The sequence below is a fragment of the Rhinopithecus roxellana genome, chromosome 20, assembly GCF_007565055.1.
Source record: "Rhinopithecus roxellana isolate Shanxi Qingling chromosome 20, ASM756505v1, whole genome shotgun sequence".
Taxonomy (NCBI): Eukaryota; Metazoa; Chordata; class Mammalia; order Primates; family Cercopithecidae; genus Rhinopithecus; species Rhinopithecus roxellana.
The window spans coordinates 13,915,367-13,929,584 of NC_044568.1; the positions used below are offsets into that span (position 1 = coordinate 13,915,367).

Here is a 14,218-nt window from a genome sequence, read left to right on the forward strand (position 1 = left end):
TCCTGAGCTCAAGCAATCCACCTGCCTTGGTCTCCTAAAGTGTTGGGATTACAGGTGTGAGCTACCACACTGGCTTAGTTTCCAGTTTATAATTCCTTGTGGTTTTCCTTGAACTTTAATGTATGTGTGTGTGTTTTTTTTTTAATTCCAAGAAAATTTGTTAGAAAGCCTTACAACTTGATACATAAAGAGTTAGGTGCAGAAACTGAGCATTGGTGAAGTCAAAATGGCACGAGTGGTCCCCAGCTCATTCTCTGGAGCTGTCATCTCTGCTTTGGGACTTCTCACTTCTATGCTTGCCACAGAACAAAGCCGTAAAATCCCAACCTCACCTATGCCTAATCTTCTGGCTCTTTCCCAAAACATGGCCACAATAGCTGGCCATGTCAGATCAGTGGGTCATACGTGATCTCACAGAAGAAGATGGGTTGCTAAACAACTGTCTGGAAAAAATACCAAGAATATAAAGTAGAGATAATTGTGGTATTTTTGTCAGACTTTCTTGGTCCTGGTAGTCTTTAATAGGGTTCAGGTTAATATTTCAATCCTCTCATCTTTTTCTCTGTGCCAAAGTTGGGACCAACTGCCACGTGGTTAGAAATGTACAGTTTAGAAAGATTTCCCAGAAGAAGTTTCTAATTTGGTTATTTGGTCTATTTGGTTAATTATTTGGCTTGAGCCTGACTTTTGAGCACTTGACACACACCTAGGACAAGCAGCTTGACAATGAACCAGGGCTGAACTACAGCATAAGCAGAATGCCTGGCACTTAAGAGGTGCTCACTTCAGTGTTTGTTGAATGCACAAGTGAATATGTAAACAAGTCGTGCACATTTTTCCAGAGATGGCTCTGCTAACTCAACAAATGGGACTAGGAATCAGCTTTATTTCTCTATTTACTACATAAAGCCTAGGCCATCTCTGATTATGATTTTAAAAAGTCTGATTAATAAAACAATTTAGCATGTTCTAGAAACAGAAGAATAGAGAATAGAAATTAAGCATTGTTGGGAATCACAACTAGTGAGGTAAAAATCCAGGACAGCACATTTGTCAGAAACAGATCAAATGTCATTACTCCTCACAAAATCCTGGTGGGAAGTAAGGGATCAAAACTACTTCCTTGTTGTGACTGTATCACTACATTGCAACACTGAATTAAAGAGAAGCCTTGAGAAAGACACTGTCAGGATCACTCAGAATAACACGCTTAAGGTTAAGTACCTTAGTAGAAATAAGGCTTCCATAAACATTAACAGAATAACATGCTTAAGGTTAAGTCTTAACTGAAATGTGGCTTCCATAAACAACCTTGGAAAAACATCTGGCCAGGCTTAGTGGCTCACGCCTGTAGTCCTGGCATTTTGGGAGGCTGAGGTGGGCAGATCACTTGAACCAAGGAGTTCAAGACCAGCCTGGGCAACATGATGAAACCCTGTCTCTATAAAAAATACCAAAAAATTTAGCTGGGCGTGGTGATGCACGCAGGTAGTCCCAGGTACCTGGGAGGCTGAGGTGGGAGAACTGCTTGAGTCTAGGAAGTTGACGCTGCAGTGAGCCAAGATTGTACTCCAACTTGGGTGACAGAGCACAACTCTGTCTCAGAAAACAAACAAACAAACAATGGCCAACTTTTTCTCATACCTTCACCCAATACTAAAAAATGAATAATTCCTTGTGAAGCTAAATTAATTATTTTACAATTTCTGTTCATTCAAAGGAAAGCAGGTGGGGAAGGCAGGAAAAGGATGTTGGAAGACACCTCAGCTTCAACAAGGCGTCAACTTGAGTTGTAAAGGATTCAAGTAACGTGTGACTCAGCACACTTGGAGCCAGCAAAAAGAAGGTTTCAATAAAGAGTTGGGAGTTCAGCAACTGTTGGTTGCACAAACTGAGTAACATTTTCACCCATACCATCGATGTTTTGCTCAATGAGGTCCCTCCCTTCCTGAAACATGTTGGCAAGGTCAATGTGAGCCACGCCAATGTCCTCACACTCCAGGTCCTGCTCATCCTCTGGAGGGTCACTGACCACAGTGAAGCGAATGCTGGTAAGGCAGAGATCAGAGAAAGTCATCACCAAGTGAGAAGAAATCACCACAAGACAAAACTCCCAAATGGGGTGTTATCACTAGGTATAAAATATTAAAGTTTCCAATTATCCCAATAAAAAGAAAGGTACACTAGGTTAGATAAGTTATTATATGAACTATTAGAATTGTTATAAAACACCCAACCTTCAAATGAACACTAATCCACTTTCTAAGCACTGATTAACATTTATCTCTATAATCTGAGAAAATTACTAGGCAAAGAGAAGAACCAGATGTTCACTCTATTACATACTGATTGTATTTTGACACCTCTACTTTTAAGGCTAAAAGGATGAAGTGAATAAAGACCATGGAAGTTCAATGGTCAGCATTTTCCATAGAAACGTAACATTTCCTATAGAAACACACAACTTTGGAGTGGCTACTAAGGACTTTAACAAAACTGTATGTATTCTACAAAACGCAGAGATCATGCTCCCAGGGTAACATTTGAATCATGTTAGATAAATGTTGTAACTCTGCCCAACAGTTATATCAAATGTTTGTATTACTTCAGCAATCTTTAACTTACAATCATAGCATCCAAGTTTTATTTTACTTTAAGACATATAATTGTAGGGTTCTGATGGAACTGATTTGAATTAGTGGCTTTTGTGGAGGCCAAATGCACTTGGATTGACCAAATGACAGGAATTTACAGTTAAGTACTCTTTTGATATGTCTTGGCAGCATAGCTTAAACCATAGATGCTTGTAAACTTTACCATTTTAAACTTTTCAAAGTGTATCCATCCCAAATCAGAAACAAAATAAAAAACATAAAAATCTACATCTCTGAGAAATCATGCCTTGAAAAACACAAATAAAATCCTTTCCAAACGCTTATAGGTAAACGTGACAATACATTTAACCAACTTGCTGAAAGTAAGTATTCTATATTGAATTCCTTTCCTAAGTCTCTGTTTTTAGCTAGCAACAAGAATTTTTTTGTTTTCTGTGTTTTTTTTGAGACAGAGTCTCACTTTGTCACCCAGGTTGGAGTGCAATGATGCAATCTCGGCTCACTGCAACCTCTGCCTCTTGGGTTCAAGCGATTCTCCTGCCTCAGCCTCCCTAGTAGCTGGGATTACAGGTGCCCACCACCACATCCGGCTAGTTTTTGTATTTTTAGTAGAGATGAAGTTTCACTATATGTTGGCCAGGCTGGTCTCCAACTCCTGATTTCAGGTGATCTGCCCACCTTGGCCTCCCAAAGTAATGGGATTACAGGTGTGAGTCACCGCACCCAGCCTGCAATAAGTTTTTATTAGAAAACAGAAATCCTTTAGGTCAAAATCAAAGTTAATGCCTACTCATAAAATAATTATAAAGAGTACAGATCTTGGCCTTCAATGTGGTACAAAGGAATTTTTATAACATGTATAAGACAGAGGGATTAAGATGGAGTGGTTAAGGGCATCCATTCTGGGCTCAAATTCCTGCTTTCCTACTGCTTAGCTGTGTGACCTTAGACAAATTACTTAACCTCTCTCATCTCGTTTCCTTACCAGTGGAATGGAGATAATTATACCTATCTTACAGGGCTCTTGTGAGGATCAAATGAGATGATACAAGTGAACTGTTGCCTGGAACACAGTAAGCACTGAGTAAATGTTTGCTCTTTTTTAAGTAGTATTTTAAATATAGATAGAGCTGCTTATGCTTCTACATTTCTAAGGGGAAAGAAAAACGTGGCATTGGAAAAGCTTGTTTCAATTGAAATTTTAGTTAGATTCCCAAATTATACATTGACTATATCATTCAATTAAGTAAGATGAATGATGATGAAATAAGTTTTCCTAAAATGAATTAGGAAAAGAGGAAGAATTAAAACTGCTTGGAAGAGGAGGAATTAAAAGTAATATATAATGCACATATTATAACACAAGACTTACAGAAAAGACTGAGGCTATGCAGACTGTAATAATAATGTTAAGTGTTATCTTCATACAGTGTCTCATATCTAAGGATCATGTCTGTATCACTTTACAAATGCAGACAATTACCTCCACTGAATATATGAGAATTCTGTGGCAAAAGAAAGCCTTCTAAATGCCAGAGAAAGAACTAGAAATTTAAAAATGCAATATTTCTGGCTTTAAATTCTATATAGAGAAAAATAAGATGTCAAAAACAAAAGTAAGACACCAGAAAGTTAAGCTGAAAAGGGAGGAAAAGTACACTAAAATCATTTAAGAATTAAAACTAATTTTAAAAAAATAACGAAAAGACACACACAGAATCTTACATCTTACTTCCAACACTGCCAAAACAAAAAGGCAAAACTTTGTTCCATGTCTGGAAGAATGCTTACAGTCTAGTCTGAGGACCTGGATCAACACAGGGAGCAGATGTCAAGCACTCAGGTGGAAGGAAACACAGGAAGTGCTACCTGAGCTACTTCTGCCTCCTCTTCCCACCTCTTTCTCCTGCCACTCTACTTCTCAGTGAGACCAGACTTGTTAACCACCTCTGCTTGGTCCTGGAACACATCTCTCTATACTCCTTCATGCCTGGAGTTCCCTCTGCCCGAAACGATATTCTCTAAGCTTTTTGTGACTTGACTGAGTCCTCCCATCCTTCATGAACCAGCTTACATGTCACCTCCTCAGATTCAATGCTGAGGATTCACTGAATTTGATTCAGCTTTCACTGTTATTTTCTATTTTGGCATTTAACTTGTTTGGTTTTCTCTTAGTCTTACTGCAAATGTAATTAGTTTATCTGTCTATTTATTATCATAGTCTGTCTTCCTCAGGGGTGGATCTGTTCAACAGAACACTGTTAACAAGAAAAAACTGAAACCAAAAAGGGACCTTAAGTCAGTGTTAAACTATGACTTCAAATAAATACTGTTTGAAGGCACATTTCAATATATTACCTCCCTTTTAAAGTGACACATGTATATTTGCAGATACAGCATGGGGTGGCATGCAAAGGTACTAGATATAATTTATTATACAATGTCTATAACTTTAGACATGTCGGGGAAGATACGTCAAACTTCTCCAACCGTCGCTTTGTAGGTTATCACCAATATTCAACAGGGTTGCTGTCTGAGAAAGTGAATTCTCATAAACTAGGAGCTACTTTAAATAATGTGACCTCTGAGTATTTAAAAAAGGTGAGAACGTTTGCTGGAATAACAATTGGCTTTTGGCTGTGGAAAAATATACAGGCAAATGCCTATTTCCCTTAGGAAAATGATACTGTTGAGGGAGAGCAGTAAATGGGGCCATCCTCTCCCATGGTGGTTCGAGGAGTGCATGGCCAGCACTCAAATACTCATCCATGGTTGGAAGCCCTGAGCCAGTCACTTGGCACCTGCAACACCTCTCTATCTTTCTAAAAAATGACATGAACATTTGTTTCTTTGGCGGGTGTTGACAGAAACAACCATGGGAGAGTGGGAGTCATTACAGTTACTGTGGACTTTTCTCTTTGAGACAGGGTCTTGCTCTGTCACCCAGCCTGGAGTACTGTGGCGCAACCATTGCTCACTGCAAGCTCGAACTCCTGGGCTCAAGCGGTCCTTCCTGCTCAACCTTCACAGTAGCTGGGACTACAGGTACATGCCACTATGCCTGGCTAATTTTTTAAAATTATTTTTAGTAGAGATAGGGGGTCTCACTATGTTGCTCAGGCCAGTCTCTAACTTCTGGGTGCCAGGGATCCTTTTGCTTTGGCTTCCCAAAGTGCTAGGATTAGAGGTATGAGCCACCGCACCTGGCCTTTTTAAATTTCTTAATCTATTCTGGTACAAATAAGTGGGTCCTCTGAGGAAAGGCAGGTCTAACATGAAAGCAGAACTTGCTTTAAAATTTTTAAAATAAACACTTTTGTGGTAAAAAAAAATTGTCTCTCAATATGTTACAATATGATCTCCCATTTCAGAAACAAAGCGAACACAGAGGCAGACAAATAAGACTGAATAGGCTACTGAATCGCAGCCCAGGACTTGTCCATGGGAACTGAGCTCCATCCTAGACAGCCATGGTGCAGCTCGCTGACCATAGGGAAGCAGATGCCATGGCCACTGCTGTTTATTCCCTCGTCACTCATGACCTGGGGTGACCCTGGGGGACTGGTGGTTTTGAAGGGGGCCCTGAAAGAAGCTGAAGCAAGTCAAACCGGAGTGATTACCATCCTGGAAAAAGTAGAGCCTCAGGCTTAACAGGATTTTACCTTTCCTTCAGAAATAAAAACTGAGATCCAAAAAAATGATATATTTCAGGAGCTAGTGAAAGAATAGTGATAAAGCTATATTATCAGATCCCAAGAGCTAAGAATTCCAGTCTCTCTTCTTCAAACAGAAGATAAAATGCTAGTTTGGAAGCTCTTTTGAAAAATATGTCTTTAGCATGGCCCTCTGGAAAGGAAAGAACTTGAGTCTCCTAAGGCAGCAGAGTCAGTGCTGTTTTTGAGGCAGTGATAGGCTGTGTCATCAGTAGGTCATAAGGCAAGGAGAAGTGGGCAATGGAGACAGAAAAGGTGTACTCAGGCCGAGGGAGGAGGGCCAGCAAGGGGCACTGGAGAAACCAGCTTGCGGTTAACAAGCAGCACAGGGGTAACTCCTCAAACTCTGCGACAGAAGCTCACACAGAAGCACTAAGTTTTTAAGATCAGTTTTTTTTCTTCTGAAAATTATATACATGTATTTTCTCTACTGAACCAGAATTGCAAGGTATCCTATTTAAATCAGAAAAAAATGCCTTCAAAAAATAATAATGAAATGATGGCTTATTAAACAGTGATAGTAAGATGCAAATTAGTCTGAAAGGCTGATGAGCCATTACAAACAATAATATTAATGTCACTACTCACAATGATTGCAATTAACACTCACTGTGCACTACGTGTCAGGTACTATACTATCTGTGTTACATATATATCTCATTTAATCCTCACACCAACCCTCTATGGTGTATCATCTCCATTTTAACGTTGAAGAGAGAGAGGTGCAAGAAGGTTACGTAACTTGTCTGAGGTCAGTCAGCTAGAAAGCAATAAGACAAGAATTTACACCCAAGGCACGTGACTCCAGAGTGTACCCACCTTTCAACCTGTTAGTCTTTACAACTACAGGAGTGGCAACAGGATACTTTATACACGTTGCCCAGTCTTTGGTGTTCAAAGTCCTATAGGATCGTTACAATTACTTTGTATAGTAGGAAGGGCCATTACATTTCCAGGAAGAAAGCGATCTACAGAGATCCCGTACTCATTCAAGGACACAGAGTGAGTCACAGAACCCCAGTGTTCTGCTTCCTTATCTTGTGCCTTTTATTTTAACCACATCCTGCTACAGAGATCTACTTTACGTAAACCATTAGATAATTTGGACTGCCAAAATGTACCTTCTATTAGGCATCTCTTGTTTTTGTAGTATAGCTTTTAAGATGTCTCTCTTTGCTTGGTTGTTTTCTTTATCCACGTAGATCACTATACCAAAAGAAAAAAAATTCCAAAAGGGAAGTCACTCAGGAATAGGCTACATTAGTCCCACTCTGTATTTTTAAAAATACCTGTTTTTAAAGACACAAGTCATGCCACCTCACTTGTATGCCTGGGAAAAGAAAACAGCTCCAGAAACCAGAATCAAATCTGAACAGTCATGTGATCTAATGTCATGTCACTGGCAGGTTTATGTGCACACTGTCAGAAAAGATACAAGCAACATCTACGAGTGCCACATCACTGTCACTGCCTGTTAATGGCACTGGCAGTCATGACAGTAAAAGCCAACAGTCTTTATTGCTTTGTATTTGAGGGATTTACTGCATTTTCTTTCACCCAAGAAGCAAGTGATAATGATAATGTATGGCAGAGTGCTTGTCCTTCCTGACAGCCTCAGTAATTTAATCCTTCTCTCCTGCCACAACATGCAATAAAAGAGGCGTCTAGTGTATTGGGTTGAGGAAATCCACAGGCTGACGCCTGCTGGTTAGGGGTATGGGAGAGAAAGGTGCAGGGAGAGAAAGGCTTTTTAGGGTGTGAGGTTTTTGGTTTTAAAGGCACATGCTGGCTTCGAGGAATGTGGCCAGACTTCACTTGGCTGAAGCATGAGATTAGATAACTGACCTCAAGTCTCAACAGAACGAAGATGGTAAACTCTTGACATTGTAAGTAAGCGTCTGCACTTTGGGAAAATGGCACCTCAATGTGTGAACACTACAATTTTCCTCCTGATTATTTTTTCTCAGTTCGGCAGCCTTTCAGCCATGCATTAGCTTCTGAAGGCATTTCTTTTTCATATGCCATTTTGGATGTAAAGGCTCCCCTGTGACCAGATCTCAACTTAGAGATTATCCCTGGTCAAAAGCACACAAAGGGTGAAAGATATCATGATAATTCTAAAGCCATTTCTCCTTAGGCTGTGCCAGGAACAAACATCTTTTATGTTGAAAATGTTTCCCTGAACAATTTTAGTTCAATTCCAAATTATGATGCTATCAACTCATTTGTTTGGCTCAGTTGAGCAAATATTAACTGAGGGCCAAAGGCACTGAGTAGGCACATAGTGGGAGAGACATAAAGGTACAGGTATAGGGGTGGGTTAGCGGTGTCAGAGAAGAATCATCCAAGACATAATAACCAAGTTAATAATCAACTCTGGATAGCCAAAGTCAAACACGAGCTCCTAGCTTACTGCTCTTTGCATGATATCATATTAGTAAATGTGGCTAGTTATATAGGTTACTGAAGTTTATAGAAATCAATACAGATTCAAAGGTTCAGAGTATTTTGTTTTATTTCTCAATGCCAAAAAGTCATGCTAACAGATCACTGGAAGATAGTACTTTGTTTTTTAGAAGCTGCTAGTTACACAATGCTAAAGGGGAACTTTTTTTCCAAATGGGATTTTTTTTTTTTTTTTTGGCTGTTAATTACCAATTCAAGATATGGTACACCATATTGTTTTTGACTTCAGAGTTGTAAAGCTTTTATGTCATACTGGCTTCCATTGTTTGAAGACAAGGGTAATCTCAGTGGTTAAAAAAAAAGACTGAATTTCAAATGCCAGTATTCAAATAAAGGGTCTTCCAATTAAACCTAGAACAGATTTGATAAATTTCAATGGCTTAAAACTTTTTTTATTGTGGCAAAATATGCATAACATAAAATTTACCATCTTAAATTAACAATTAAGTATTCAGTTTAGTGGCATTAAGTACCTACACATTGTGATACAACCGTCACCATTATCCATTTCCAGAACTTCTTCATCTTCCCAAACCAAAACTCCACACTCATTAATCAATAATTTTCCATTCTTCCCTCCTCCCAGCCCGTGGTAACCACTTTTTGTCTGTATGAATCTGACTACCCGAGGTATGTCATGTAAGTGGAATCATACAGTATTTGTCCTTTTGTGTCTGGTTTATTTCATTTAACTTTGGTGTTCTCAAGATTCATACATCTTGTAGCATATGTCAAATTTCATTTCTTCTTAAGGCTGTATAATATTTCATCATATGTATATGCCACATTTTGTTTATCCACTTATCCTGTGACAGACATCTGGATTGTTTCTACCTTTGACTATTATGGATAATGCTGCTCTAAACATGGGCATACAAGTATCTGAGTTCTTGATTTCGATTCTTTTTGGTATATACCCAGAAGTGAAATTGCTAGACCATATGGGTCATTCTAAATTTCCTTTTTTTTTCCTTAGAGATGGAGGTCTTGCTCTGTTACCCAGGCTGGAGTGCAGTGGTGTGATCATAGCTCACTGCAGCCTCAAACTCCTGGGCTCAACTGATCCTCCCACCTTAGCTCTTAGCCTCCCCACGGTAGCTGGGACTACAGGCGCACACCACCATGCCCACCTAATTTTTATTTTTTGTAGAGATGAAGTCTCCCTATGTTGCCCAGGCTGATCTTGAACTCCTGGCCTCAAGTGATCTTACAGTCTTGGCTTCCCAAAGTGCTGGAATTACAGGTCTAAGCCACCATGACTGGCCTAATTTTTCTTTTCAAAACATTCTTACCATTGAAATTGGTTTTAAAAAGTGGTGTTGTTGGGGATTCCCTATGCTTCTGCTTTATCCGGTTGGCCAGCATACTATATTTCCTATTCTCTTAATAAAGATAAAAATAACTGCCACTATTTACTGGGTAATATTTATGTGCTAGGTACTACACTCAATACTTTTACTGTCATCATGTAGGTTAAGAACCCGACCCACATTTTACAGATGATTAAATGGATCCAGAGAAGGTTAGGAGTTTGCCCAAGACCACCTAGTTAGAATGCGGCAGAGCCAGAATTTGAATCCAGCAATATCAGCCTCAAGAGTCTGCTCTCTTAACCTCCATGCTACATAACCTCTCCTTCTTCCATGTGCAGCCAAAGTTTTCCTGTTAAAGCTCTAGTCATTTTGTTAACACAAGGCTAGAGGGTGAGAATGTTTCGTAACAGTATCAAGGGAAGTCAGCTCATTTTCTTTTGTTTCATAAAGGAATATTGCTTAGATATACCTTGTCTAGGTATGTCAAATCATATTTCTTGGCAGAAAACTTTCAAAATATTCTTTTTGAAAATACTCCAGCTACTTAACAATAAGCTTAGTTCTCCAAAAGTGTACCAAGTTGGAACTATGGCTCTCCTGCTTCCACAAACGAGGCCTAGAATGGGCATCTTTATCTAGCCCAATGGTTCTGTCTTCATTGTGTATCACAACCCCTTAAAGGGCTTGTTAAAATGCAGATTATTGAGTTGTATTCCCAGAGTTTCTGGTTCAGTAGGTCTGGATGAGGGCCTGAGAATTTGCAATTCTAACACGTTTCCAGCTTCTGTTGCTGCTGGTGGTGAGGGTTCTACACATTGAGAACCATTGTTTGGCCCAATATTCATTTGCCAAATTTTTAAATGGGATCAGGAGATAGTGAACCCTTTCGGGTTGAATACTGTGGGAAAGAGGAACACTTTGGCCACCTCTGATTATGTCATGATATCCTATGACTAACCATGGTTCATCTGGTATACTAAAATCCTAGACGGTTAAAAAAACTTACAATTTCAAAACCTGAAATACATCCTATAAAAAGTAACTCTGGTGATTATTAAAAGTATCAGAACTCTCCAAAAGTTAAGGTATTTACCTTTCATTCCCCTCAGAAATCATATTTGTTTAGGACTTGTATGATTTTGACATAAACTTACTGAAAGCATATGTCTCAAAAAGGATACAAACTAGTAGTCCAAATACTTTAGTTGACCTTCAGTCATCTACCATTAAAAACATATCCTTTACTTCTGCAAGCTGGATAAATCCCTATATTCTGTTATCAATGTCATATGGCAGAAGAAATGCAGATGGCTTAATTATAAGGAGTTGATAACCTTGAATCTCAGATAATGTTTGTATTAAAGAGTTATCATCCCTATCATCCTTATCTTTGTCAAATTTCTCCTCCTATTAGTCATAAAATCTGATGTTTTACATCATCTTCATCTTTTGAATTAAACTTCAATTGTTCCAAAAGACAGACTGTTCCAAAAGACAGACTGTTCAGAGGCTAAAGGTCCAGACCGGTATAAGTCTCATAAAAACTTTGGATGATTTCATTAATCTTTTTCTTCCCACTGTCAATTCCATTGTAGGTTTTATTCGGCCCAGACAACATTCTTCAGACCTACCATTAATCTTATTTTTTCCCAAACTATTTTCTTGCCTTTTCAGCATTCTCTGAGCAAAATTTTCAGGCCCAATAAAATACAAATGTTTTGTTCTTGATACCACTATCTGGCAAGTAAATTCAATTTTAGTTTTTCAGTGTTGGTATTCCTAAAATATATATATATATATATGTGTGTGTGTGTGTGTGTATATGTGTGTGGGTGTGTATATATATATATATATATATTTTTTTTTTTTGAGATAGAGTCTCTCTCTGTCACTCAGGATGGAGTGCAATGGCACAACCTTGGCTCACTGCAACCTCCGCCTCCTGGGTTCAAGCAATTCTCCTGCCCTGAGTAGCTGGGATTACAGGCGCCTGCCACCATGCCCATCTAAGTTTTGTATTTTTAGTAGAGACAGGGTTTCACCATGTTGGACAGGCTGGTCTCAACTTGTGATCTGCCCGCCTCGGCCTCCCAAAGTGCTGGGATTACAGGTGTGAGCCACCGTGCCAGGCCAATTTTTGTATTATTAGTAGAGGCGGGGTTTCACCATGTTGGCTAGGCTGGTCTCCAACTCCCAACTTCTTGATCCGCCCACCTCAGCCTCCCAAAGTGCTGGCATTACAGATGTGAACCACCATGCCCAGCCAGGAGATATATATTTTCTTTGTGTGTAGGTTACACTGGTTTTAATACCTCTTAATAAAGACTGAATTCAACTATGAATAATCTAGGGGATCACTAGTCTGCATCTCTCATTTTATGTACTTAATTTGGGCCTGAACACACAAGTCTCTTTTGCACAGATTCAGGTCACAACGTAGGGTAAAATCATTGCTAGGTTCAGCTAACCTCTCTACTGCATGGTGTTCAAACAGGAGATAGCATGTACTAATTGTCCTCTAAATTATCCATTTGAATTAAAAAGTCAGTTTGGAAATAAAATTACTTTCATTAATATTTAATGAGATTTGGAAGATCTAAGTCTACATTACATTGACGTTCTGTATCAGGTAACAAGTGAACGGTAAATCATTACAATAATTACATGAGATAGTTACTTATTAACCAAAGACTCAAGAAGATCCCCCCTGAAATGGAGATGCAAATATAATAATTTGAAAATAAACATCTTCATTATGTCATACTTAAATGAAAAATAAAACATTCAACAAGCTTAATATTAATTATTTCTCAAATTTGCTGATGACCTAGGAGCTCATTTTTTCAGATATAACAGACATAAAACAGCATTAGTTTGCTTCTAAGCACGGAGTACATTCCTTTCCCCTCCTCCCAGAAAAATATCCTTAAAATTATTTTCAATTAATCTTGAAAATTCTACACAGTCAAATCTCATTAGATAGGAAAATAAACCAAAAAAAGGTATAGTAAACACTTTTACTGAACTCATTTCTAACAGATTACTGGTTTTCTTGCTGCTATCAAAAGATTAATTCATTAGAAACATAAGTAACTGTTAACATACCAATTAGACAATAAAATACCCTGCAATAAAGGGAAAAAACAAACCAAAATGCACCAACAGGCTGGGCATGGTGGCTCACACCTTAATACCAGCACTTTGGGAGACTGAGGCAGGTGGATCACTAGAGGTCACGAGTTTGAGATCAGCCTCGGCAACATGGCGAAATCTCGTCTCTACCAAAAATATAAAAATGAGCTGGGTGTGACTGCGTGTCCCTCTAATCCCAGCTACTTGGGGGGCTGAGGTGAAAGGACTGCTTAAACCCAGGAAGTGGAGGTTGCAGTAAGCCAAGATGGTACCACTACACTCCCACCTGGGCAATAGCCCCAGACCCCAAGACCTAGAGTTAACCATGTGAGAATGTACAAAATTTGGGCCATTTGAGCATATATCACAGTTTGATCTAAAGAAAGATCTGTATTGCTCTTCAAGCAAATGGAAACATCTATTCCTTGACATGGCCAAGTTTCTCAATACACAATTAATCTCTAAAAAACAATGTTGTTGCCAGTCCAACCAAATATTCTACTGCTGACCTTTACAAAGAATAATACAAAAGCCAAAGAGTTTGTCATTTTTCTTGGGGTATCTTTCTTAAAACTAGTTGATTGAACAGTTCTTTCATTATTAATAATATTTTGATACGGTTTTCTTTTCTGGTACTCTGCAATTGAGGATTTCCAGGAAGCCTGAGAAAATACTTTTGGAAATGTTTTCTTTATATTAAGTGCATGAAATGAAGGAGGAATCAGATTCTTGTCCTGTCCACACTACTTACTTCACATGTGATTTCTTAACACACCTGTTATTGTAGAATTTAAGCTGGAGTGGATCTTAGAAAGCACCTTACTTTTCAAATAAGAAACCAAGGAATCATGAAATTTAAACATCTTGCCTTAGTTCACATAATAGTAAAAACTGGGGATAGAGGGAGGACTAGACCACTAGGCCACATCTCTGGATACTTAAGACTACTGTCTTGAGGAATGAACATATTTCTAAAACT

General features: G+C 38.7%; 1 protein-coding gene across 2 annotated transcripts in view; it reads right to left on the bottom strand.

Moving 5' to 3' along the window:
- Positions 1-14,218, bottom strand: part of RPGRIP1L (RPGRIP1 like) — a 101,843-nt gene that overhangs the window by 3,694 nt on the left and 83,931 nt on the right. For both annotated transcript variants that reach the window (XM_010358270.2, XM_030924923.1), the window contains 2 exons: positions 7,450-7,534; positions 1,915-2,048 (listed from right to left, as the gene is read on the bottom strand). In XM_010358270.2, the coding sequence (XP_010356572.1) occupies positions 1,915-2,048; positions 7,450-7,534 (219 nt within the window). The remainder of the gene's footprint in view (positions 1-1,914; positions 2,049-7,449; positions 7,535-14,218) is intronic.